The sequence below is a fragment of the Eumetopias jubatus genome, unplaced genomic scaffold, assembly GCF_037043125.1.
Source record: "Eumetopias jubatus isolate StellerSeaLion01/CBP00866 unplaced genomic scaffold, mEumJub1_p1.0 scaffold_12, whole genome shotgun sequence".
NCBI lineage: Eukaryota > Metazoa > Chordata > Mammalia > Carnivora > Otariidae > Eumetopias > Eumetopias jubatus.
Window position 1 is genome coordinate 90,560,352 of NW_028274818.1, and position 27,304 is coordinate 90,587,655.

A 27,304-nucleotide genomic window follows, 5' to 3' on the forward strand; every position below is an offset into this window, starting at 1 on the left:
TCATTGGCAGAAAGCTCAGCAATCCTTGACCGTCCCCTGCCCTGCCCAGTTAAGATAAAAAAATATGTTTCCTCTTCTGGGCCCCAGGGCCACCTCCCACCTCCGCTTTATTGCTTTCTTGGCACCCTCGGGGAGCCTCTGTAGCCCTTTAAAAGAGCCAGAGCCTGAAGCAGGATCAGCAGCCCGGGTCCCGGAGATAAGAGGGTCCAGTAGCACAGGTGCGGGTTTCCCAGCCAGCTCAGGCACGAGCAGGCTCCAGGTCACTTTGGCCCTGATGTCTGCAGAGGTGAGCCCACTGCTGCCTCTGTCACCTGGCCGTGCAAGGGGCTGCTGAGAATCGATTCAAGACTGCGGCGCTGGGGGCTTCTTTCTGGGCTCTCCTCCCACCCGTGCCCACTCTCCCTTTTTCCTACCACAGGCAGCTGTGTCTATGTGTGACCCTGAATTTGGCAGTGGCAAGGCGAAGGCGCCAAGCATGGGGGGCAGGTGTCGTGGGTCCTGGTATGAGCGGTTCCTGCAGCCCTGTCTGGTGGAACTGCTGGGCTCTGCCCTCTTCATCTTCATCGGCTGCCTGTCGGTCATCGAGAGTGGGACGGACACGGGGCTGCTGCAGCCGGCCTTGGCACACGGACTGGCCCTGGGCCTCATCATCGCCACACTGGGGAATATCAGGTGAGACCAGCTCCCAGCCATCAGTCTGGGCTAACTTGGGCAGCTGGGGACGGGGAGCAAGGCTATCGGCGGGAACCCTGGGCGCCTACTCGGGCTTCCAAAGAGCACTGTAGATAGGAGTGTGCGCTAGGGAGTCAGACTGCCCAAGTTCGAATCCTGCCTCTGTAGCTTATGGGCTCTGTGGCTTTGGGTAAGTCCCTCTCCAAACCCCAAATAACAGGGGAAGAAGAGAGGTTTTTTTTTAATAGTATTTTTTTCTCAAGCCCACACATATTCAATGCTAGCCAAGTGCCAGGCATTGTTCTAAGCACTTTCTACATAGGAACTCAGTGAATCCTCACAACAACCCCTTGGGGGTAGTTGCTATTATTATCCCCATTTTCCCGGTGTAACCGCGAAAGGCCACATGACTTGTCCAAGGTTGCATGATCAGTAAGTGGCAGAGCCAGGAGGCAAGCCCCAGGCAGGCAGCGTAGGAACTACGTGATGGAGAGAGCTTAGCCCGTACCAAGCGCTTGGTCACTGTGTGGTTGACATTGGGAGGGGGTTTTACTCCAGTCTGGGGAAAAGCGGAGTTCAGCTTTCGGGAGCTCTTTTTAAGGGGAGGCCAGGATACCTCTCTCTGTCTACTAATCTGGAGTTGGGGGTCTCATTCTGACTGGTGGCTGCATCTTTCAAGGGCTGGAGCTCTGAGTGAGTCTGGAAGGAGCTGAGGGATGGTCACCCACCATGTTCTTTCTCTGGGCACAGTGGGGTCAGGGTGTAGGGCAGGAAGGGGGCTGCCCTCTCCTCCTTGGCTCTTCCCCACATCCCTCACCCCACCACCTGGCGCCTCAGGGAAAATGGGTGAGATCTGGTGCCTGTTTTCTACTCTGGCAAGGTCCTGGACTCACTCTGGTGCTGCAAGGCCAGGCTTGCGGGCCGACTGGCATATTCTCTCGGGGGCCGGCCCAGACCTTGGTCTCAAGGCTTCCTTCTGCTTTTGCGGTGACAGTGGTGGACACTTCAACCCTGCGGTGTCCCTGGCAGCCATGCTGATCGGAGGCCTCAACCTGGTGCTGCTCCTTCCCTACTGGATCTCCCAGCTGTGCGGGGGGCTGATCGGGGCCGCCTTGGCCAAGGTGGGTAATCCCCATGGGGGCTGGGCTGGTGAAGTGTGGTGAGGGTAGCAGGGAGTCAGAGGTGCCCAGCTCCTCTCCACAGGCAGTGAGTCCCGAAGACAAGTTCTGGAACGCGTCGGGGGCGGCCTTTGTGACAGTCCAGGAGCCGGGGCAGGTGGCGGGGGCAGTGATGGCGGAGCTCATCCTGACGACACTGCTGGCACTGGCCGTATGCATGGGCGCCATCAACGAGAGGACGCAGGGCCCTCTGGCTCCATTCTCCATTGGCTTTGCCGTCACCGTGGACATCCTGGCGGGGTGAGTCGTGGACCAACCTTTGGCCCTGGAGGAGGTCAGGTCTGCAGAGCTTCCTTGAGGGTCACAGACTTGGTTGCTAACAAGGGCCACGGAGGTGATTCAAACAGAGGAAGTGGGCAGACATTCGCAGACAACAGGGAGTGGTGGGGACTGGGGTGTCTGAGGAGGCAGGAACCTGTTGCTGTGAGGGAATGTGGGCCTCTGGTGACCCTTCCAATGTCACTCCAGGGAAGTCAGAAACCTACCTTCTCATGCGAGGTTTTCCATTTTCTGTAGCGTCAATAAAACATTTCTGTCGGCTTGTTTGTTCAGCCAGTGGGCAGCCAGGCTTTCTCCTCAGACTCACACGGAGCTTCCATACCCACCGATTCATCTAGGCTGAGCCCCTCAGGGGGCTCGGGAAGTGGTTAAGGAGACAAGGTTGGGTCAGGGATTACTTCTCCCATTTTATATATGAGGAAACTGAGCTCAGAGAGGACACAGTGGACAGTGGCAAATTAAGGGACAAATGTGGGACAAGAGCTCAAATCTCCCGGTAAAGGGGACAAGGGAGCCTCTTCCTAATGTCCACCTCCTTCCTTCCTCCTGGACACAGAACAGAGTCTAGCCTTTGCTGGCTCGGCCACGCACCCCTCCGCCATCCTTCTGTTGGGAGGCAGAGTCTGGGGAGCTGGGGGCAATGCGTGTAAAGCTGCGGCGGTGTTTTGCTGCTCCCTAGCGGCTATTAGTTCACTTGCAAGCCAATTGACTTGAACTTTAGACTTTGGCTGCTGGGCGTGGGATCTGGCGAGACCTGCAGGACCCCAGCTTGTGGGAATGGGGCAAGGATACAGACACCAGAAGTAGAGAGGTGCTCCTGGAGAACAGCCTCCCCCCTCTGTAGGAGACTCTGGGCCCCAAGCTTGTGGCACAACAATGGCCTCAACTGGGTTAGCTAGGTGAAACACTTGTCATGAATTACACGTGAGCCACGGGTCCTAACTGCATGATCTCATTCACTCCTGATGACAGCCTATGAGGTGGGTCCTTTGACCTCAACCAAAACACGGAGGGGTTCAATAAAGGCCACACATTTAGAAATAGCCAGGCTGGGTTTTGAATCCAGGTCATCTTGACTCCAAAATTCACATAGCTGATGACTGAGTTTTCAATGTTGCAAGAACCTAGATCCATCTTCTCTGCCTGTGATCACTGAACACTTTCTGCTGGCCATTCTTCTAGAAGGGTGTGGAGGGGGTGACAGACAAGCTTTCACCTCCTGGTGCTAATAAGCCTCTTCCCCTGTGCCTTCTTTGGGATCCCCCTAGAGCCCCATGATATGCTGGCTTCAAGAGGGCTTCTGGGTGGTGGCCTAGTTGGGGAAATGATCTTGACGTGAATGGGGGTCTGGCTGGGATCCTGGTGACCACGTGGCTGGGTGTTCTCAGGGGTGCCGTGTCTGGAGCTTGCATGAATCCCGCCCGGGCGTTTGGACCTGCCGTGGTGGCCAATCACTGGGACTTCCACTGGATCTACTGGCTGGGCCCGCTCCTGGCCAGCCTGCTTGTGGGAGTGCTCATCAGGTAGGAGTGTGACCCTGGGTCACTGGCCCCTCTGATCGGCCCCTGGTGATGGTTCCCAGAGTGCCCAAGGCTAACATCTCACTTGGGTTGAAGAAGGGAAGAGGGAGGCTTCTTCAGAGGCAAAGATTATGTCTCTGGGACCTTTGGTTGTAAGGGACAGAAATCCATCTCAACACAGTTTATGTCACAAGGGGGAATTTACTGGCTCACATTAAGTGAAAAGTTCATGGGTAGCACTGGCTTTAGGTGGGTGCTCAAGCAATGTCTTTAGGCCTTGGTGTTTCCCATGGGTTCTGCTCTCCTCTGAGCAGGCCTCATGTTCTGAAAGGCTCTCCAGGAGAGGGCAAGATGCTCACCAGGAACTCTAGGCTTATATCCCAGCAGCTTAAAAACTCCAGAGGAACTAGAACAAGGGCTCTAGCAAAAGTCCAGGGTCTGATGTTCACTGGTTTGGATTGGCCCAGGTTGGGTCATGTCCTTCTCTGAATCTATCACTGGAGCCATGGGGGTCAGGCATGCTTATTGGCTGTGTCTGGAGTCGGGGCAAGGTCAGCCTTCCCTGCACAACCATGTGTACCAAGGGTGGGGGAGGAGTGGTTCCTCACAGGGGTATTGTACAACTCCAGGGGACCCCATCCACAGAGAAAACCATGTACATGGTGCCCCCGAGAGCATGCCTGCTAGCACGTGCCATTCACATGAACTACAGTGTAACCAGTGCTCCCTGGCATTGTGCGGTATTAGCAGAAGGAGCATATCTACGTGACTGCATCTTCCTGAACTCTCGTCTTCTGAACCTCCAAGGTCTGTAGGGTCCTGTCTTTTCTGCTTCTGGTCATATGGGGATTAGGGCCTGGATCTGGTACAAGTTGGACCTTCCTCCCACAGTCTGGGAGAGCACCGTCGCTGGGTTGGCTTGGTGTGAAGTGTCTGCCATCATTGCTCATCCACAGTCCTGGCTTAGCCTGATAATTCTCTGTCTGTTGCTTTGGGAATGGCAGAGATGAGCATCTTCAGGGAAAGAGTTGGAACACAAGCAGGAAGGAGTTTCTCCCTTTCCCCAAGGGGATTTGACTATTGAGGCTGGAAAGGCTCAGGAAAGCGTCTCTCTGGAGAATTCTGGGCCTGGAGACCTTCGGTGAAGGGCTGGGTCTCTCCCCTCAGAGGCTCGGAGATCTCACAGGGCCATCTTTTCTGTAGGCTCTTCATTGGAGATGGGAAAACCCGCCTAATACTAAAGGGACAGTGACACCGAGCTGGAGGCTTTCCTGTGGCCCAGGTGGCTTCTGAGGACCCACCCAGGTTACAGACAGGCCACCTCCTGCATTTCCTGCTGGGGCAGAGGCCCAGAGCAGCCGCCCACCTGCTTCCCACCCCTCCTCCCCCCGGTTGCCTGGCCTCCCAGATGACACACCGCTGCCAAGTTTTGAGGATGCTCTAGGTTCTCCGAATTCCTTCATGCTCATCAGAGACCTCAGCCTGGGGAGCGCGTTGCCAGCCCTGCCCGGCCCGGCACCACACAACAGAGGGGTTTTTCTTGACCAGGAAGTTCCCAGGAGCAAAAGAGCAGTTGGAAGAGGTGGCTGTTTACATATGAGTTCATTTCCTCCACCCCCTTTCTTCTTCTCCTGGCCCCGGACTCTTCTGTTACAGAAGGGCCTGCTGGGCTGTTTCCTTGCTTCCTGAGCTGCCAATCTAGCCTTGCAATAAATAGTCCAGTGTTTCCTTTGGCGTGGACTTGCTTTTTGCTTCAGAAATGAGCACTGCTGGGGAGGAAGCAAAAGTCCAGGTTGGGCCTTAACGTCCCAGAGTCTAGTTAGCTGGGCCCTGGCCTAGAGTCCAGTGCTAAGGTAGGTACTTAGGATGCAGGCCACCCCAGAGCCCATCTCCCACTCAGCCAGACCCATCTTGGACCTCTGCCGGGAGCTCAGATCACAGTCTGCATGGTCCTGCTGAAAAGCCCAATGCAAGAGTCCAGGGTTTGGGGTAGTGCCCAGTACTACCTAGGATATGGACCAGCCCACTCAGGGCACTCCGCTTGGGGTGAGGGTGGGGATGGGGGCAGGCCAGAGGGGCAAGGATCTCCCGAGGAAATTGATAACATGGCATAACATGGGTCTGGAGAGACAGTGGTCTTTGGATGCAAGATACAAATATCACAAATAAGGAAGGATTTTTCAGTCCTTCCTTAAAGAGGAAAATGCTCACTAGAGAAAATCACCAGTATGTTTCAAGGCTGCCTGGTGAGAAAGCGGACATGTGACATGCCCAAACAGCCAGAGCAATTTTTGGAGGAAAGGAAATAAATAATAATAACAGTAATAAACCTAAAAAAAAGAGGAAAAATACAAAGGGAGGAAATATGAAAAAAAACCATGCAAATTAGAACACTTACAAAGAGTGAAAAGTGTTAAAGGTTACTGTTTCATTTGGCTAAATAAGTAATGAAATAAGGTTTTGGTAAATCTAGTAAATAACAAAATAGTTATATACACATGCGTGCACAGCTAATGCGGACTATGTTATGTGCTCGGCACTATGCAGACTGCATAGTCTCGTTTACTCCCCACAATGACCCTCTGAAGCAGCACAGTGGGTTGAATAGTGTCCTCCCACATCCATGTCCACCCGGAACCTCAGAATGTGACCATAGGTGGAAATAAGGTCTTGGCAATGTACTTAAGGTAAGGAGCAATCAAGGTGAGATCATGCTGGGTTAGGGTGGGCCCGAAATCCAATGGGAGTCCTTAGAAGAGACAGAGAAGGACAAAAAGAGACGCAGAAAAGGCGGCCTGTGGAGAAGGGTGGGGCAGACTGGAGTCACGGAGCCACGTGCCGGGACCAAGAGTCCCCAAGAGCTAGGAGCTAGAAAGGGTTTTCCCCTACAGCCTTGGAGGGAGTGTGGTCTTGCTGACACCCTAATTTCCAACCCTAACTGGTGGCCTCAGAACAGTGGGGGAATAAATTTCTGTTAAGTCACCCAGTTTGGGGTAATTTGTATAGCAGCCCCAGGAAAGTAATACAGACAGGCACTTTGACCCTTCTAATCTTTCAGAGGAACAGATGGAGGATCCAAGAAATGTTTCCCGTCCCCCAGCTGCATTCCTTTTAGTTCTTAAACACGAAAACATTCTTTCTCCTCCCTTAAAGTCTAATCGATGTAACTGGCTTATAGGAATTGAAAATTTGTAGCCCTTAAACATTTGTTTTTCCCTTAGAGGTTTAAAGTCTCTCATCCAATTCCCAGACATGAGTCAGTTCACAGACTGAAATGTCGGTGAGGGAATGGAGGCCAGGTAATCTGGGACAACACTGATAGAACGTCGCACTTCTTCCCCAAAGGCTGTGGCCATTTAAAACTCACAAAAAACCTGGAACATTTCCGGCGGCTCTCCGACACGGACTCTGGGCAGTTGTGATTCTTGAGGACGCTGGGTACCACTGCAGCCAGTTGCACAGAGCAGAGGCCTGTAAAGCCTGGGTGAGAGAGACGTGCAGTCTCCCCCACCTTCAGGTGGGCAGCTCTCTGAACCCACCCAGTAGGTCTTCCTACGGCGCCTGCCAGTTTAGCTGGAAATACATCCTTGCCAAGTGGCCCAAACCTCCACTGACTCTCTGACCCGTGGAGTTGACACTGTTAGGGGAACAAGGGTGAAATGGGGCTCTGAACTAAAACAGTAAATCCAAAGCCACACTGTCTCTTTGGGGACATTGTTGAGACTGGTTCAAACCACAAGGAAAGGCTATAGGTAGGGGCCTCACCCAGAACACATGAGCTCCGTGCATCCAGGGTGAACTCCACCCTAGAGTCAGAGACCTTGCTGGGCACGGTGGCAGAAACAGCTCTCCAAGGGCTACAGGCAGACAGCTGGGGACGCACGAAGGCTCCTGGGAGGTGTGGGGAGAGCAGGGAGCTGAGATCATACTGAGACTCTCTTTACAGAGCTACTGGGATCTGCTTTTATGACCTCTTGCATAAGTTCTCTTTTTCTTTAATGGAACACCTTCAAATTATGGCAAAAACCACAGGAGTCATTTATTTTTGATATTTATTTCACAGACAAGTTTTCAAGAAGACATCTAAGTGAACGTGAATACAAAACAATGAAGAGACATACATTTATACCTGGAATGAACTCAGAGGCCAAAGCTAACAGCCACACAAGCTGCTCACACATGCCTTGAGTCTGGGGCTTCCCCAGCTCCTTCCTAGCGGAGTCCCGTTCATCACCGGGCATCAGACCTCACATCCAGGCTTTCTTCACTGCAGCTACCTGCCGTCGGCTACCAAGGAGCCCCAGGGGCTGCCTGCTGGCGAACGTGTGTCTTTTCTCATCACTGCACAAGCTCCCGGGCTGCTCACGGCCTCCCTCTTCCTAAAGTATGAAGTAGGTTCAGTGTGGCCTGGATGCCACCTGCCGGGGCAAGCCAGGCTGGCTACCTAGTCTTACATGCATTATAGATGCATACATATGCATCATCTTCCTGACCTACACCCCGCCGCAGTCTCACTAAACATTAGAGCAAGAGCGTTCTCAGCAATCAAGTTCAACGTCTCTCCGGATAAGGAACACCAGCCCAGAGAGGCTGAGGTTTGTCAAACAACACTCAGTAAGTGATAGCGACAAGACTGAAATGTGTCCCTTTTGGCTTCTGGTCTAATGCTTGCTCCCCCAGGGCAGGCCGCCCTGAGCGGTTTAAGCGAATGTGTGAAGTTTCCTTCTTTAAAGATTTATGAACAAGTCAGGTTGTATGTGTAATAAAATCACCGGTAGAAACTGGAGGTATTTGTGGGGTAACAAAGCAAGTGTAGGCAGGGAATACAAGCCAGTTTCCAAAGTGCCCTGGGTAAGATGTCAGAGAATAAAATGTCCGGTTATTTACACTGCTTTTAAAAAATAGGATTTGGGGTAAATTTCAAAGAAATCAGATAGGATTAAACAAATAGAGGTTTTAGGTAGTTGGTTGAGGTGGCTTGGTATGTTTTGTTGAGCTTTCCAGCAGCCAGAACAAAGACAGAAAAGCAATGTTATAAAAATCACAGTGTTTGTAATCCTTTTTTTTTTTCCTATTTAGGATCAGAGCTTTCCCTGGTACTGAGACCCAGAGAAAAACCTTTTCCTATGGATCTTCATAAAGGCAATGCTATGTGATATAAAAGACACATTATTCATTCTGACTTTCATGCTCCAGTTGAGAAAAGACAAGATGCAAGTCATCTTGGTCTAAGATGGTGGGCAGGACCTTCTATTTCTTCAGCACAGAGACAGAGTTCATGAAGGCAACTTAGCCCACGTCCAGACAGCCTGTTTACCACTAGGAACGCAGGCAGGGGAACCCGGGCTCCACCTTTGTGCGGCTCCAGACGAATGAAACTCACACAGACTCAGTCTGTTCCACCTGAGATGGAATGGGTCCTGTACTTTTCCTGCCACTGGGGACGTCGGAGAGCAGAGGTACACAGTTTGAGGCAATTCAGAAGAACGTGATTTTCTCATGGTGGAGTCACTGACCTTTTGCAAGTGCCGAGAAGGGAACTAGCATTAATTACCTTTGCTGCAGTGCCTCCTCTGTCACACCGCCAGTTCCCCGAGCCAGGCCACCGAGTCTGTCTTCGCACGCCCTCAATGTGCCTGGAGCACGGTCTTACACGGAACAGTACTTAATACATACTTAGGAATAAATCATCTACTTTCCTGAATCATGCTTCCATATAATTATCAATCCTGTGTATGTCTTACTAAGTGGTGATTTCTATTCATGGGCATCTTCTCTAGGGCTGGAATTCCAGAACATCGACACGATACAAGCACACGCCCACAGGCACTGCACGCATCTCACTGTGCTAGGCACACAAACGACATGACACTGCACTTAACCATTAGAAGCCTAGGATTCAGAGCACACGTAGGAAATCAACCTACTGAGGTGGGAACAGTTGTAACATCTCCAACGAATGTAAATCGGAAACATGTATCAATGTGTACCTGAGTCACCTGCCTTCCAGCAGGCCACACCCTATTTTGGGATTTCTTTCTACACTGCCTGCCCTCCTCGGAACTCTGCTGAACCGGCTTCGAAAGATTCAAACATCCTCAAAGGAAAAATATGATCTCCAGATGTCTTCAAATACGGTAACATCTGACAAAGGAGAGGAGAGATCAGATCAAAAGAATCTCTGCACAGCCCTGACTCTGGCTGTCCTTCCACCAAACTTGGGACTTCCCCTCCCCAAAGCAAAGCCGCCCCCCATTACTTACATAGTAAGGGCATAAATGTCACTGGCCTCATCCTGGAGCAACCAGCCTTGGAAGACCAGATTCTGTGGTTTCATCTGTAACTTCCAGGAATGAATTAACTACCTCCCTGCCTCTCCCCTCCCCATTTTGACTCTTCCTTCAATACCTGTTGGGTTAGTGCTAGGGGATTATCAAAGAGGTTTTTCGGACAAATACATAAATGAGGAAAACGACAATAGTGTTCTAGATTGGAAGTTTCTGTAATTTCTGTAAATCTTTCCACTTTCACTCAGTAAGCTATAGAGTTCTATAAATTACTCTGGGCTCTACAGTTAGGTGGGTAATCCTATCAACAGGGACTAGAAGCCTCAGAAAAGGCTGATTGTATTTAACAAACAGCCCTGGAGGTGGTGGTCTGAATGAGCAGCTATCTGATCTAGAGCAGGCCTAAGGAGTCCGACTGGTCTTAGAAATAGTGAAGGTTTCCGGTTTCTACCACACTTCTTCCCTACCCCCTTAAAGTTTGAGAAAACTATTAATATATAACATTATACTGAAGTGTGGGGTTGGGAGGCATAAAATACGCCAACATGCCAGTCATATTCTAGGTAAGAACTAGAGCAGTGGTAGGGTAGAACATGTCTAAGATTCTACTTTCTTTTAATGAGACACACCACGGGCATGCATCCTATTTAATCTGGGGAGGGCCTGGTAGCTCAGGAGAGTCAGACGAGAGCACCCAGAACACCTAAGAGGTAAGTGTAGGACTTTCAAGAAATGGTAAGAGGAACTGGATTACTCAGGGGCTGGAGAAGCAGCAGACAAGGGGGTCGTCTTCAGGTCCAGAAAAGGTTGGCATGGTCACGGTCATTTTCTTCTCATCTCTATGGAGGGCGAGGCGTTAGTAATGTGGCTTCAGGGACAATACGGGGACTCACCCTAGTTGTGGGGATTGATGTGACACAAAAGCGTATAGTGCAACAGACTTCTAAAGGAAGCTGTAGAATCTCAATCTCCCAAGTAACTTCAAAACCAAGATGCACGTGGTGTTGTCCTGATCCTGATCAGACTCCTGAAAGTTCTACTCCAACAAGAAATCTGGGATCAAGTTGCATCCGGGCTCCCACGTGGTGGACAAGAGGAAACTTTCAGCATGTCAGGTCTGCTTGAAAACAACTCTCAGCTACATGGAGGGACCTTGAACGTTGCTGGACTTGGCAGTCCCACAGCAGAGGCCTCGACATACTGAAGGAACCCAGACAGGACAGTCTTCTCCACTTTGCTAAGGGAGAAGTTGAGAGGAACAGACTGGTAAAGTTAGAGGCGGAGGTGAGAACACGAGGTGGACTCTTAGCTGATTTATATTCTCAAGCTTGTCTTGGGAATTAACACTTCATAGCTAAGAAAAGACCGCTTCCAAGGGTGACGGTGGGGAAAAAATGGCTAATGGGGCACATAGGAGGAGAAGAGGTCAACGTCAAAAAGTTTTCCTGAATTCATCAGTCTTTCCCTTAGGTGGGTTCTCCGGGGAATACATGGAGGGTGGATGTGGCAGAAGCTTTTCTCTCGAATGAACTTCCCGATGTTTGGTGAGGACAGAACTCTTACTGAAACGTTTGCCACACTGGGCACAGCCATAGGGCTTCTCTCCAGTATGTATCCTCCGATGCTCTCGGAATCTTGTACAGTTACTGAAACTCTTTTCACAGTCCACACATTTGTAGGGGTTCTCGCCAGTGTGCACCCTGCGGTGGGCGCTGAAATGGGAGCTGTTGGTAAAGCTCTTCCCGCACTCCCCACACTGATAGGGCTTCTCTCCAGTGTGGGTTCTCTGATGTATGATAAGACTCGAGCTCTGACTAAAGCATTTTCCACATTCCCCACACCTGTAGGGTTTCTCCCCGGTGTGGATTCTCTGGTGGGCACCAAAGTTGGAGGAGTCATTAAAGCTTTTCCCACAGTCAAGACATTTAAAAGGTTTTTCTCCGGTGTGGATTCTTTGATGTCTGATTAGGCTCCTGCTTCTACCAAAGCACTTCCCACAGACACTGCATTTATAAGGATTTTCCTTCTGGTGGGTCATCCGGCACATAAGACGAGCATTCCTTCCAAAGCTTTCTCCGTATTTGAGCAGTCGGTAGGGTCTCTTCCCCATGAAAGGCCTCGGATGCACTACAGCTTTCCCTAAATCTCTCGGCTGAGACATCAACTTTCCCTGTCTGAAGCCTTGAAGGGTTTCCCATTGTCTTCCTGAGATGCATTCCCTTTTATGGTATTTACCTGGATCAGCGTTCTGGGAAATGACCCTTTTAGACTTTTCTATTAATGCCCTATGCTGCTCCAAGTCCTTATATATTATCTGTGTTGTATCCTCCTTGATACTACCTCCAATTTCAAAATCTGAAAGGAAAAAAACAGATGATAAAAATTCCAAACCAGTCCTGTATTATGTATTAACATAAACAACACAGCCGACTCATCTGTGTTAGGATGCCTGCGTACTTCTCTGACCTCTCAGGTCCTGTTACCCATCTCTGATTCATTATGCCTTATTTTCATTCAGCTCTATGAACAGCCAGTAATACCTAGTACAAAGTAGGCCTTCAGAATGTTTTCTGAATGGCACTGAAATCCAAGCCGTCATTCCCCATACAGATCCTGAGTAATGGGGGACGAACTTAGCTTTCTCCCTGAAGTTCTATTCCCACTCACCCTGCTTTCAAAATTTCACATCTGCGCTTAAACACACCATACCAATGTTCAGAGCAGATTCTAGTGATCAGGTTCCAATTCCTCAATGGACTTCCATGTTCATCAATATCTGATTATATCCTACCCAAGGCTATTTCTTCTCCTCAAATGTCCTTGGCCCTGTTTTTTCCAGCTGTCTCACACACATACCTGGATTCAACTTAACTCTCACCACTCCCCACACTGGAATTACCTTTCCCTCACTCTCTCATCTATGTCCCATGCCCACTGCAAGAGGCATCCTGGATACCAGCTTTTCCAGGAGGTCTTTTGGACCGACAGGCTTTGGAATCACAGAGCTCTGGTTCTGATTCCATCCTGGTCACTTATTAACTGCATGGTTTTATGTGAACTTTTTATTATGGAAAATTCAAACATACAGAAAAGCAGAGACTACAACAGTATATAAAATGAATTTCCACGAACCACTCAGCCCGCATTAGTGATGATCTCCTCGTGGCCAATCTAGTTTCACCTCTATTCCTACCCACTTTCTGCTCCCTCTACCCAGATTATTTTGAATCCAATTCTCGACACTGTATTATTTCATCCAGGTTTGTTTGGTCTCCAAACCCTTGTTCTTAAGCATTTTGCTATGCTGCCTTGTTTCTACTTGCCAGTTTCCACATCCCTGTCCTTGCATACACTGAGTTGAAATTGCTGATATCCCTCCGCCCTCCGATCCCAAGTGCGGCGGCTTGGCATGGGTTGGGAGAGGACAGCAGCCGTCAATCAGTCCATTAAGTTAAGTGAAAGCCCCAACAATGCCATATTTCATTTAGAAGTTCTTCTGAAGCGTTCTTATTAGGTCCAACATCATCCTGGGATTTGTAGGAAATCACAGCCTCGTGGTTGGCTCAGATAGAGTCTGACAATTTAGTGTCAGGTCTGCAGCTCAACTTAAAAAATGAGGTTCACAAGGGATGGTACCAAAAGATTTTGTTTCCTGGAATCAAAACGTGGGTTATAGAGGACTTAATGATTTCAGACTTCAAACTAATTTCCCATATAAACACTAGCAGGAAGCATATGTACGCCCCTTCTCTAGTGTTTTATTTTGAGTGAGCAGAGTGCTGGAAGGAAAACAGTAAGAGGTAAGGACAGGAAGATAAGATGAGCTCAGACCGAGGGCGGCTGTGGAGCCGTAATACAAGACTGATGGGGAAACCTGGTTTGGAGACTTTTACAAAAGTCTAGGTAAGAGACAGAGAAAGGCTGAACTGTTCTCACCACAGGTAGCGGCTGTGGTAACTAAAAAGGGGACAGATGGAAGTTCTACAACAGTTGGGAAAAAAGCGTTCTCTGCTTGGATGTAAATAATGAGAGAGAAAGCATCAAAAGTGCCTCTGAAGTTTTAAGTCTGGATGTGGGAGGACACAGGGAAGAGCCAAGGTGCGGGAAAGAAGACAGTGATTTTAGTTTTAAAAATTTTAAGTCTGGGCTGCCATGCGGACAGATGCCCACAAGGGTGCCGGCAGTCCGTGGGAAACGAGCAGGTGGGGCAGAGAACCAGAGGCAAGTCTCTCTCTCATTTTGCCCCTGCCTGTCCTTTTCCTCATGCACATCATGAAGGACTGAGATGTTTGTGTCTTGAGCCTATGGACACACCTCCTTCCTCTGACTTTTTTCTCATGTATAATTGCAAGTTCTTCTTCCCCACGGAATTTGCAGGTGCTATGAAACACTGACCCATACAGACAAAATCCGAGGCTGAGGTCTCAAAGACTGCATCACTAGAATGCCAGGTCCCTCCTTGAATGAAGTGCACAAGAAAGATGCTTTGATTTACTCATTGCTAGATCCCCCGTTCCTCACACGGCACAGGCCCCTCAAATGCCTGTTTAATGAACAGACTCATGAGCAATATGCCCAGAGTTACTGATTCTTCAGTAAATCACACTTCCCCCTCAATGGTTCTTACCACTTACCGCTTTGCAGTAGACCCTGAGGCCCCTGGAATTCCGACTCTTGCACAATTTCCTCCTCACTCATTCTCTCGCTGCCAGAATCTTCTATCATCGCCTCTTGTGAGGCCTCCTCAGGTTCCCAGCCTGTCGGTTCCTGGGGTTCAATCTCAACATCCTCTCCTTCTTGCCCTGAAGGTGATGGGACTTCTGGAGTGTTGGTGGAAGGAGTGGAGGCCCGAGCGTTTATCAGGGCATCCATCTCCTTGTAGAACGCGCACGATTCCAGCACGTGACCGTTTTTCACTTTGCGGTAGCTCTTCTGGAGGCTTTTGAACTTGGTCCGGCACTGTTCCGGTGTCCGTAGGAAGCCACACTCCCGAAGTTGTTCCGCCACGGCCCCATACAGCTTGCTCTTCCGATGACAGGCTTGGAGAGCTTCATAAAACCGAGTCTCACGGAGGATATCAAGAAAAGTCTTGGTTTCCTCGTACCCCCAGTGCACACCTGCCACGGAAGGAAAAAATACAAAGACATAAGAAAAAACGTCTGTAGCCTCGAAACATAAGGGGTAAAAGAAAACAGATCCCCTTCATTGTGGCAACAGGAACTATGACATGCCAGGGGAGAAGATGTGCAAAAAATGAGAGGGTCTATATAAAAAAAATCTATAATTTACTGAAAGACATAAATAAACTAGAAGAAATGGAGAGACACTATGTTTCTGGATAGAAAAATTCAAGTTGTACGGATATGAACTCTCAAATGAATTTAAGTTAACATCCTGATAGGATTTTTAAACTGAAATTGTTAAACTGATCTCACAGTTTATTTGGTAGAGTAAGAATGTAGTCCCTCAGATCTGCCATTGCTTTGGCGATTAACCAAGGATTCGGCGGTCTTTTAAAAATGGTTAAAACTAGGGACACCTGGGTGCCTCAGTCGGTTAAAGTTATCCGCCTTTGGCTCAGGTCATGATCTCAGGGTCCTGGGATTGAGCCCCGCATTGGGTTCCCTGCTCAGTGGAGAGCCTGCTTCTCCCTCTCCCTGCCGCTCTGCCTACTTGTGCTCTGTGTCAAATAAATTAATAAAATCTTTAAAAAAAACAAAACAAACAAAAAACCCAAAATGGTTAAAACAGACTAGGACACTTTTTTTAACCAGTCTTCCTTAAAGAGCAGAACTACAACCAGAGTCATTTTTGAGGTCACTGAGTCCTCTACTGTGAAAGATGAAATGACTTGCAAGATGAACAGATGTTCTGCTTCTATGGCAGAATCAAACTTTTCAGGACATGTCTGCATACAGTTTGTTAAACTATGCTTTTTGTGTGTTTTGTAAGTAGGAAGAAGTCACTTCTATGCTCAGTCTTACCCCGTGCTCTCCTCCAGGGCTAGCCCTGCATTCGCACACCTGGGACTGCCCTCCTGTCTATGGATTTCCAACACCTGTACATGCATGATGCATCTTCCCCGTGTTTTCCTGAGCTGTCTCTTTTGAATAGATGTAGTCATGAGTGCACCCCAGCTCTCCTAGCCTGATTTATTTCTCCACTCTAAGAACTTACCATCTTTTTTAAAAAAGATTTTTTTTTTTTGAGAGAGAAAGGGAGGAAGCACAAGTAGGGGGCAGAGGTAGAGGGAGAAGCAGGCTCCCCACTGAGCAAGGAGCCCAATGTGGGGATCAATCCCAGGACCCTGAGATCATGACCTGAGCCAAAGGCAGACACTAACTGATGGAGCCACCCAGGAGCCCCTAGAACTTGCCATCTTTTCATAAGGTGGCGTGGAGAAACTTTCCTAGTAACACCTGGCAATGTCTCACTGCATTTCACCAGAATAGTCTCTCATTTTGCCTGGCCTATCTTTTACATGCATATTATGAAGAACTGAGATGTTTGTGTTTAACATCTGCAGAATGCCTTCCCCAATTTTTATCTATTACCTCATTTAACACTAATGATCCTGGAATCCTCAGTCACATTTTACTGATGAGAAAAATGAAGCTCAAAGTACTTACAGGATGTGTCTATTGTCACCCAGTTGTTAACTGCCAGGTTAGTTCTGCACATCCCTAATTTCAACACAAGCTTTCGTTTATATCGTATGCACTGTATCTTTTTCTACCTTTTAATTTCAAGGTCTCTGTGTCATATACTTAAACATGCATCTCTTGTAAGCAACATTTGTTTTTTTAAATGACTGATAATCTTAGTCTTTTAAGTTTGTAACTAATGACATATTTGGACGTATGTCTACCATCTTACTGTGTTTTCCATTGGACTCATCTACTTTGTGTTCCTTTTTCTCTCCTTTCTTGTCTTCTTATACAATTACAATTTTTTAAAAAAGATTTATTTGTTTAAGAGAGAAAGAGACAGAGTACAAGCAGGGGGAGAGACAGAGGGAGAAGAAGCAGACTCCCTGCTGAGCTGGGAGTCCAATGTGGGACTCCATCCCAGGACCTGGAGATGGTGACCTGAGTCGAAGGCGGACGCTTAATGATCCGAGCCACCCAGGTGCCCCTACGATATTTTACTTTCCTAAGTTATATATTCTTTTACTAGTTATCCTAGATAGTATAACAATGTATCTTTGCCTTATTACAATCCGACACAACGGGCTGCTTTATACCAATCCTCAGATATGGGCTCTCCAGAGTCCTCTGACTCTATTTACCTTCCTTCCACAGGCTGCAAATATTCAAATCCATGCTGTGCTCTAGCCTGAGAAAGAACCTTCACGGCCATTACTCAGACTGCACCAGGGGCAGCAGCAAACACCCGAGAGTACGTTCAGTGGTTAGTGGCAAGGCGCTCACGACAGCACTCCCCAGGTTTGGCGGCCTCTGGTCTACTCAGTCCTTTTACCACAAGCCCATATCATCCATTTTCATATCCGAAGAAAAGAGCACAATTCTTACCACTCAGGTTCTGAAACAAGACAGGGGCACCACGAATCTCAGACTTCTGGATAAATTCAATGCCCATTTCATCACCATCAGATTCTTCTGCGGCGTCTTCTTCCTCCACCAAACTGATCTGTTCTTTAGCACTGATATCAACTCTCTTTAGTCTGGGGAGAGAGAGAATTTCCTTTGGCTTATCAGCAGATGAAGCATGGGCTGCAGGGTTCAACAGAGCGTCCATGTCCTCAAAGAAGGCACAGGGTTCCAGCACGTGGCCATTTCTCACCTTCCGATAGCTCTTCTGGAGGCTTTTGAACTTGGTCCGACACTGTTCTGGCGTTCGGAGGAAGCCACACTCGCGCAGCCACTCGGCCACAGCCCCGTACACCTGGCTGTTTCGGGGACAAGCCTGCAGCGTCTCATAAAAGCGAGACTCCTTGAGAATGGCGAGGAAAGTCTTCGTTTCCTCATAGCTCCAATGCACGCCTGCTATCTTTTCATCTTCTAAACCCCAGTGCTGCTGCTCACCCCACATTCTCCCCACACTGCGCGCCGGGATCTGAGTGGCACCAACCGGCTTCTCCTTGACGTGGTTGCTTCGTAGAATAATATTCCTTTTGTTAGAAGAGTGTAAACCTAAGGTCCATGGCTCCTTTCTTTGCTCCAACCGGGCAATCTTGTTAGACACAGACACGGTACTTCCTACGGGAAGAGAAACACATTTCATGCAAAACCAGAGGTCAGAGCTGCATGCCCTCATCTGCTGCCCTCCCAGACACTTGTTCACACCTATCCTTGAAAGGTCTTGTCCAATCCCCCCCTCTTCTAGAGCCTTCCTCAACCATGACAGAGCACAGCACGGGCATTCTTACTACCTATGGTATAGTTACAGTTATCCTTACACCTCTCGTCTTTGGCACCATCATCTACTAAACTTACGTTATGTTAGTTCTCCGGTATATACCATTTCTTTCTCTGGCTAGTTCTAAAGGGAAGACCTTTAAGGGTAAGATACATTCTATTACCTTTGATTCCCTCTCAAGTGTCTAATGTTGTATTGGGTTCAGCACCTGCTGTAACCAGTATTTGTTACTTATAGAACCAAGTGTGCTTGTATTTGCTCCCCGCATATTCCCACCCCCACCCCAACACATGTGCGCATGCACACTGGGGCTAGGAGAGATACGTCAAGAATTTGGGGATACATGTGGCAAGGTTAATAGGAAAGAGATGGAAGGACAGGGAAGCACACGGAGTCTGTTGCCTCACAGCGCTGTGGAGATCAACATGTCTTACATGTGAACTCTGACCCACTAAACCCTGCTTTACTTTTGGACCAGGGGGAAGTTTCTTAATCTCTGAGCTTTGGTTGCCTAAGGAATGCTGGCCTCCATTCACAGAAATGCCAGGAATATTAAATAAATGATTGTCTGTAAAGTATCCAATGCCCAACAGGTATGTAATAAAATTTAGTTTTCTTCTCTAGATAACACATACATAGAAACTTCACAGAATTGTTGAGAGAAGGAACATCACATCAAAACCTTTCTGAAAGAACACTGGGGATAGAGATTTGCTCTTTATTTTTACATGAGAGAGGTAAGTGTAGGGTTAATGAAAGCTTGAATACCTATAAGGACCAGGCAGGCAGTGCAAATGAGTGAGAAACACGGCAGTTCAGCATGAGCTCCTGCGTTCAGCTCTAGCCAATCACTGCTATGTGAGGAGGTGGGCCCATGGTGTCTGACATTTGATTTTTCAAGAGATACAGGATATCCAGATTTACAAACTAACAGTAAATTAAAATGCTGTGCAAGGCCAATGTATGTGTATAGGCTAGATTCAGCCCATAAGCCATTAGTTTACAACCTATGATAAAGGATTGGGGCAGGTGTCTCTGGACCTGGGTCTTTCTACATGTCATCACAGTCGACTCTTGAATGAAGCGGGGCTCAGGGGAACCAACCCTGCACAGTTGAAGATCCGTGTATAACTTCTGACTCTCTCAAAACTTAACTACTAATAGCCTACTGTTGACCGGAAGCCTTACCAACAACATAGTCGATTAACATGTATTTTGTGTGTTATATATATCACATACTGTATGCCCATAATAAAATAAGTTAAAGAAAAGAAAAGTAAGAAAATCATAAGGAAGAGAAAATATATTCACATTTCTGTATGTATTTACTGAAAAAAAATCCATGTAGAAGTGGACCTATGCAGTTCAAACCGTCTTGTTCAAGGGTTGACTGTACGTATGAAGGTGCTGGGCTAAATCTGAATTTTCCAGGGATGATCCCCATCCTACTAGTGGCACACTTGACTCAGGACTCTCATGCAGCACACTCTTGGGTCCGGACGCCATGTGAGCTGAGGTCGCACTAGGAAGCACCTGCATGTGCAAACCTAGGCAGATGGCTGGGATGCCCACTGCTCTGGGACGACCGCCTTGCTACCACCGTGTCATCAGTGCCACTCTACATTGGTCACTGATTTCAGTTGCTTTAACTGCTTTCTAATTATAAATAATTGTTGGTGTATCTTCATTCGCTGAGTCTGGCATGGCCCATTTTATAATCTCTATACTTTACTATCTATATGTAGTGTTGTCCAACAGAACTTTCTGGGATGACAGCAATGTTCTATAATTGTGCTGTCCAATATAGCTATCAAATATCCTGATGGTGGCTACAGTCACCGAGGAACTGAATTTTTTTTTTTTTAAGATTTTGTTTGTTTACTTGACAGAGAGAGACAAAGCGAGAGAGGGAACACAAGCAGGGGGAGCGGGAGACGCAGGCTTCCCACTGAGCAGGGAGCCCGATGCGGGGCTTGATCCCAGGAGCCTGGGATCATGACCTGAGCCGAAGGCAGATGCTTAATGCCACCCAGGCGCCTGGAACTGAATTTTTAACTTTATTTAATTGTATAAATTTAAATTGCCCTGTGTGACTAGTGGCTACCCTATTACCACATGTTTATAGCCTATCTAGTGTGGGTTTGTACATATTTTAGGCCTGTAATTTTATTAAAAATTAGTCTTCGACTTTTAACTTATGTATGAATGAACCGTGCTTATGCCCACTACTAATGTAGGTGACAAATCTTTCAGAAGTTTGCTTGTAAAGTGATACATCAGTGGTTATGTGTGCCCGTGAATCTCTGCTATTTAAGTCATTCACAACACACTACCAAGGTTATTGTATTGAAATTACCTTTTTCCTTCCATCTGTAGGATTTCCATCCATCCAACAATTATTTGCTGGCCACCCACCCATGGGTCCAGCTGTGTGCAAAGTGTTGGGTTACTGCAGTTAAATAAGAACAAATCATACAAAGACCTTGTGACTTCATGGAGCTTTTAGTCTAGTAGGTACATACGTGTAAGCTTATATTTAAGTGGTATGACCATGACAGTCGTATATAACACCTCACCAATGTTTTCATCCGTAAGTTAGAAGAACACATATATATTTTAAACTGGAAGAGACGAAGGAGTGAGGAAGAGAGCATGGACAAGTGATTACTAGGTCTGGTGAGCTGGCCACAGAAACGACAGACAACCCACGAGGTCCTTTAGGTGTTGACACTTAGAACTATTGTATCATCAGTAGAAATAAAGATATCAAAAATCCCCAAATCTTTTATGTGAAAAGGGAAAGAATCCTTACCCAGGGAGACCATGTTCCCAACACTCTCTTTCCTAATATCCCGGTACAGGTCTCTGTGAGCGGGAATCTGATGTACGCTCTTTTTGTAGGAAAAACCTCTCGCCATGTGGACATCTTTCACTGGTCCCTGTAACAACACTAACAGCAATGACTACCAAGATAACCACATGGGTCTTCAAAGGATGAATGATCATGGAGGAAACACAGAAGGGCCCCAAAGAAGAATTAAAATTAGGGAGCCAAGTGTGTATGATGTGCCAAATGAGGAAGATATTATAAAGAATCATAAGAGAGGTGATTCAGCAAGGAGTCTCATTAGTCAGACGGCTGGGTCCAGTCTTCCCTGCAAAAGGAGTCAGCGGGGAACAGTCTCTTGGAGGGAGTATAAAAGTTTGAGAACAGTGAAGGCACAGGAAATCCTTGGGACTGAATACCCTAGGAAGGCAGAGAGAAGATTTACAATGTACCTGAGACACAATAGGTAGTCGTGTGGTGGTTATTTCCTGATTCACGCTGTTCCATTCATTAGCAGGGGCAGGAACCCAGGGAGAAGGCCGAGCTGTAAGAAGAGAAAGAAACAATCAGGGTTCTGGGCTCTGGCTCTTTAATTCATGCACCTTCTCCTTTTAAGAAATGAGCATGTATTAAAAAAAACCCAGCAAATATAAATTGATCATTTCATCAATGATTTCAGAACAATGCCTGAAACCATGGTACCTTGATGCAGGGCTCACAAACATGAATGCTTGCAGGGAGTTAGCAGGCAAAGTGCATCATGAAGGGGGCCAGGTAAGGAATGGGGGAACTGGAGAGCACATACACCACTGAAAGGGTATATTGCCAATGCCCACTTCCACTTAATGCTTCATTGGGAGACAATGGGCCTGCTATCATTAGAGCTTCTGATATTTTCAGGAGAAGCCAGAAATCTGGACTTTTGCATAAAATCTCAAAAATCTTAAACCTTGAGAACTAAAAACGAACAAATGAATAAAACTCCCAAACCAAAAACCCTTTGTAGGTAAGACACAAGTCTGACTTGGCATGTAAGTTATCAGTTTGCAATCCCTAGTATGAGTTCATCAGCGCTTTAACATGCTAAAAAAGTTAGCACATGTAGATACATAGTCCTGGACATGAAAGGCAAATACACAGTACACTACCTCAAAAGGTAGGAGGAAGATATATCCATGTATATAAGGCACAGTCTGTGGTTGAACTTCTACTCTGGAACTTGCCATCTAGGGAAAACTTCCAGAATGAATATTACTGTGATCAAGAATTCAAGAGGTTGTTCCACTACTTTCTAAAGAAGCAACCTGAATCACTTCCGTGGAAACATACTACAGATATCCCCTGCTTTTCGAAAGTTCCTGTTACGCCACTTTGTTTTTACAAAAGGCATATATTAGTACCTATTTTTGCTAACTAAAAGAAATCCAAAAAAAGGATTTTCACGTTTACAAAAAGTGGTGAAAAGCACAGATACTGTTCAGTGTCTGTTTCTCAGCGAGCTGTTATGGAAGCAGTGTGCCCCTAAGCAGGGGGAAAGGCACACCACAGTGGCACTGTCCTGCTGAGCACCTCAACAGAACACACTTTTCCACGTTGTGAATTCCTTGTCACCCTGGATGGCAAAATCCAGAAACACCATACATTTATTGGACTAAGCTTATCAGCCAAAGTAACTGAGAGCATATGATCCAGGGGAACTTTGAAGTCCAGAAAACATTAATATTTGCAATGAATTCTATCACAATATGAATTTCAGGAAAGATAAGGAGGTTGGGTACATAGTAGTGAATCCTGCCACTTGGTGAGGGGTTGTGTAAAATCTGTCTGAGATTTGAAGTTTAAAAATAATTGTGCCATTATGGGAGAAAGGGAACTAACATTTATTGACCACCGTATGTGCTAGTCCCTTTACGCTGCCTCCTTTAACCAACACTAACAACCTTATTATTTTCCTTTTACAAATGACAGAATGGAAAGTTTGAGAAGTAACCTAACCAAGGCCACATAGATAATGGATGGCAGAGCTAGGTTTTGTCTACGGGTTGTCTGCCTCTAAGGCCTAATCGCTTAACCTCTGTGCGTTAATGCTCCTTTTCATATTATTTGCCTAAGGACAGACAGACAGAGGTACAGAGACAGGTAGATGTAAACGCAAGCCTTCTGCTGTAGGTCCAGTGATCATCCCATCCCTCTCTCTCAGCCTGACACCAGACTGCGGGGATGCAGAGATCACAGTGGATGGGGAAAGACAGGGTGTTCGACTTCCTCTTACATGACTTACTAATGTCCAGGGCAGCTAGGAAGCCTGTGCTCCCTCCTCTATGAAATCTTATTGTTTACCAATTTCATATGCTACTTCTGTGATGGCTCACTTGTGAGCCAATTTTTAAAAGTAAATATCTTGGGGCACCTGGGTGGCTCAGTCATTAAGTGTCTGCCTTTGGCTCAGGTCATGACCCCAGGGTCCTGGGATTGAGCCCCATATCGGGCTCCCTGCTCAGCGGGAAGCCTGCTTCTCCCTCTCTCGCTCCCCCTGCTTGTGTTCCCTCTCTCGCTGTGTCTCTCTCTGTCAAATAAATAAATAAATAAATAAATAAAATCTTTAAAAAAATAAATAAAGTAAATATCTTGGGGTGCCTGGGTGGCTCAGTTGGTTGAGCGTCTGCCTTTGGCTCAGGTCATGATCCCAGGGTCCTGGGATGGAGCCCCGCATTGGGCTCCCTGCTTAACGAGGAGTTTGCTTCTCCCTCTCACTCTCCGTGTTTTCTCTCTCTTTCTCTCAATAAATAAAATCTTAAAAAAAAAAAAGTAAATATCTTGTTTCTCTTTCCAAACCGTTTTTAAAGTTGTTTATAGTCAGCCAAGAACAGACACATACACACACGGCAGGACTGAAAAAACACAAGCTGGTTATGGAATGGGAGATTCTTAAATTTCACGGCATGACCTTGAGGCCAGTCTGGGCAAACTAAGTTTTCCCAGAGTCCATGTTCCCAGATGCCTTTTACTTATGCTGCACATACTCACAACTCTTGAAGCAAATGAACCCTTGCTCCCCCAATATTCCATTTATTTTCAAATACGTATTGAGGGGATATTACTGTGAGCAAGTCATGGAGTTAGGGTTACAAAATACATGTGCAATGGTCTCTGCACTGGGAATGCTCTGAGTTCTTCTTACCAATCTTGGGTAAGGGCCGATGCTCTCTCTTTCGGTTCAGCTGCTCCTCACGTCCTGAGTGGAGGCTTCCAGCTTCCTCCAAAGACACCACCCTGGGTTGAGTCTCCACCTGCTCTGGCTGAAAGTCCGTTACCTCCCATGCTGCTCCCAGTGGGACCTGCTTCTCTGAGTGCACAGGACTGCTAACCTGGGAAATAAAGCCAATGCCATAATGGAAAGAGGGAGGAAAACAGGGCCCGATGAAGACCAAACTTCCCCCAGAAAGATATCAAAGAAGGATAGGAGATGTGAGAAGGAATGAAAATTTCACTCCATGCCCAGTGGAGTCTCCAAGGGCACTGGGTGAACAGTATTGTCCAGAAGTCTAGGGATAAGGGAACAGGAGAGTGCTCTTTATTAGTACACAGAGGGGAGAAAATCTATCAGGAGTAAAATACACAGCCTCCTTAGTATTAGAATAGATGCTGAGTCCTCACATCTATTAGGTTCAGAAAGCAGCAAAATTAATTCATTAGTGAGCTGAAAACATAAAATTAATTTCCACATGTAGTGTCTATCCCTGACCAACACAGCAGCCTACTGATAGTCAGGTCTTTATATGAATACAAATCCCGTGCAAGGTGAAACTGCACATCTTGCAAATCTTGCAGGATTTCATAAGGTTAATGAAAGGGCTGTTGAAAACAACTAGAAGACCACGAAATGCCACCGATGGACGAAGATTTGGTGGTTAAACTAGAGAAGAGTGACAAGGATGATGGCATCGAGGGCACCTAAGAAGACACACATTCAAATACTAAAGGACTAGAGAGGGCCCTGGGATAACTGATGAAGTTTGTGCTTTCTTTCTTTGCAAAAATAGTCCTCTTTAGAATCAGGCTGCAAGAGTCCAACCCTGCAAAGCATAATGCATTGTTCTCTCATATAATTTTTGGGAAGCATTATGCCAAAGATGTGAACAAATACCTGGATGCATAATGTTTAACTTCATTTGCAAAATACTATTTCAAGCAAGTTTTTTTTCCTATTTAATATTAAATTCCGATCCTCTTTTAAGTTGATTCACTTTAAAGGTCTCTCGTTAGTACCATTTCTCCCTCCATAATAAGCCCTATGTGCAAGGCATGCCCCCCGCTTCCCGCCCCCCCCCCCCCTTACCCATCTCCTTCTTTCTAAATACAACAATTTGGAAAATCCTCTCACCTGCTGTCTTAGTCGTCCAGTCTCTTTCTCCAAATGTATTACCAGGGCCACCGCCTCCTCTCCACTTTCCGGACACTGCTTCCGTGCCCACGCCTGAATCTTCTTCGGTAAAATGGTGAGAAACTGTTCAATCACCAGCAGTTCAAGGATCTGCTCCTTGGAACGCATTTCTGGCTTCAGCCACCGGCAGCAAAGTTCCCAGAGTTTACTGAAAGCTTCATGGGGTCCAGTCACATCCTCGTAACAGAAATGCCTGAAGCATTTGCGAAAGGTCTCGGACTCAGCGCTCTCCGATCCTTCCAGAGTGGGTTCCGCTGCCCACTCGGGGTCCTTTTCCATCTTCATTATTAAGCATTCCTCCCGCTCCAGCGGAGCGTCGATCAGAGGGTCCAGGGACACAGCCATGCTCCAACCCCGGCGTCAAACTCACCTCTAGCTCAAAGTAGACTCATAAACCTCCGAGAGCTCCCTGCTTAATGATTTTGGAAGTGTGGGAAGGCAGGGAAGTGAAAAACGGCAGTGTCAGCAGGAACAGGGTACTCCGGACTCATTAATCGAATCTATCCTAGGCGCTTGAAAAGGAGAATTTGTACCCTAAGGTTCCAAACCGGCCTTTTCTCCAAACAAGATGTGGTTTTCCAGGGTGCAGCTCTTTTAGTGCAATGTCCGAAAGAGCAAGAGGGGACCGGGAGAAAATCACGGGGCACGGAAGGAGGGGTGGGCGGGGGCGGACGGCGGGCCGGGAGGGGGCTGGGCTCCGGGGAGGCGAGGCCCCGGGTGGGTGGGGCCGGATGTGCAGGCCCCGCCCGGCCGGGGATTCGGGGTTCGGGGTGCAAGGCTCGGCCCGGGCGGCGCGCCCAGGCCGCTGCGAGTGGCCTGTGGGGCCGGCGGTGTCCGAGGCCAGCGCCGGGCTCTTCTGGGCCCAAAGCGGTCCCGGCCGTCCTCAGGAAACCTCCGCACGTCGAGGAAAGGCCGCGAGGTGGTTCCGCCCCTGAGAGGAGAGAAGCCGCGGGGACCCAGCGGGACCTCGCACAAGGCGGCTGTTGGCCCTGCGCGCGCGGCCTGTTCCGCTCCGTCCGCGGACTGCGCGGGGGGCGCTGGGAGCCTCGGCCACGCATGCGCCGCCCGCGACTGCGCGCCGCGAGGTCCGCGGAGGCTTCCTCGCGGGCGAGGGACTGGGGAAGAGGGCTGCGTGGTGGACTCTCGCGAGACGCGCAGCGCAGCGACTCGCCGCTGAGGGACTTTAGGAGTGAGGTGGGGCGCGGAGAACTTCGCGGGGCGGAGGGACACAGTCGGAGGCCGAGCAGACATTTTGAGGGAGAAGATGGAACAGTGTGGAAAAGGAGAGTGGGAGGCTTCCCTCAGCCGTGGAGTCTGGGAGGCGGGGAGACGTCTCTGAGGTGAAGGACACTACTGGGGAGGCGGCGCAAAGGCCTTTCTGCAGCGGAAAAGGGAGAGGGAGCGGGGACTCCTTTGCCTGGCGGAGGGGTCTGTCGCAGAGGGTACGGAAATCTCCGGGGCATCCTCTGACGGTGGCGACTGTTGCGGATTGCTGCCCTCGCTGAGGGGCTCGGGCCCCGCTGTTCTCCTGCGGGAGCACCTGGGCGACCCCGTCCTGTCCCCTAGGAGGGCGCGGGGCCGCCCCATCCGTCCCTCAGGTGAGAGCACCTGGGGCGGCGCGGGTGTGCCCTGTCGGTTCCCCCTGCGGGGGAGCACCTGGGGCGGTCCCACCTAGGCCCCCAAGGGTGGCGCGGGGGCATCTGGGTGGCCCCGTTCCG

At 48.3% G+C, this 27,304-nt stretch overlaps 2 protein-coding genes across 3 annotated transcripts; one reads left to right on the forward strand and one right to left on the reverse strand.

Annotated features, from left to right (window-relative positions):
• The first annotated feature begins 274 nt into the window (after positions 1-274).
• Positions 275-4,901, forward strand: AQP8 (aquaporin 8). Of its 2 annotated transcripts, none has more exons than XM_028110321.2 (6): positions 275-286; positions 419-672; positions 1,667-1,793; positions 1,876-2,090; positions 3,518-3,652; positions 4,853-4,901. In XM_028110321.2, the coding sequence occupies exons 1-6, from the start codon at positions 275-277 to the stop codon at positions 4,899-4,901; spliced, it is 792 nt and encodes a 263-aa protein (XP_027966122.1). The 2 variants fall into 2 exon arrangements, with proteins under 2 accessions (XP_027966122.1, XP_087873218.1); XM_088017092.1 differs by lacking the exon at positions 4,853-4,901 and adding an exon at positions 4,645-4,733 and having other exon boundaries at positions 3,518-3,651.
• A 2,783-nt stretch (positions 4,902-7,684) lies between these two features.
• On the reverse strand, positions 7,685-26,220 carry ZKSCAN2 (zinc finger with KRAB and SCAN domains 2). Its single transcript, XM_028110245.1, has 7 exons — positions 25,527-26,220; positions 24,324-24,510; positions 21,595-21,686; positions 21,128-21,254; positions 17,469-18,155; positions 14,571-15,053; positions 7,685-12,291 (listed from the first exon to the last, which is right to left on the reverse strand). The coding sequence occupies exons 1-7, from the start codon at positions 25,929-25,931 to the stop codon at positions 11,369-11,371; spliced, it is 2,904 nt and encodes a 967-aa protein (XP_027966046.1). The 5' UTR covers positions 25,932-26,220; the 3' UTR covers positions 7,685-11,368.
• Between the last annotated feature and the right edge of the window lie 1,084 nt (positions 26,221-27,304).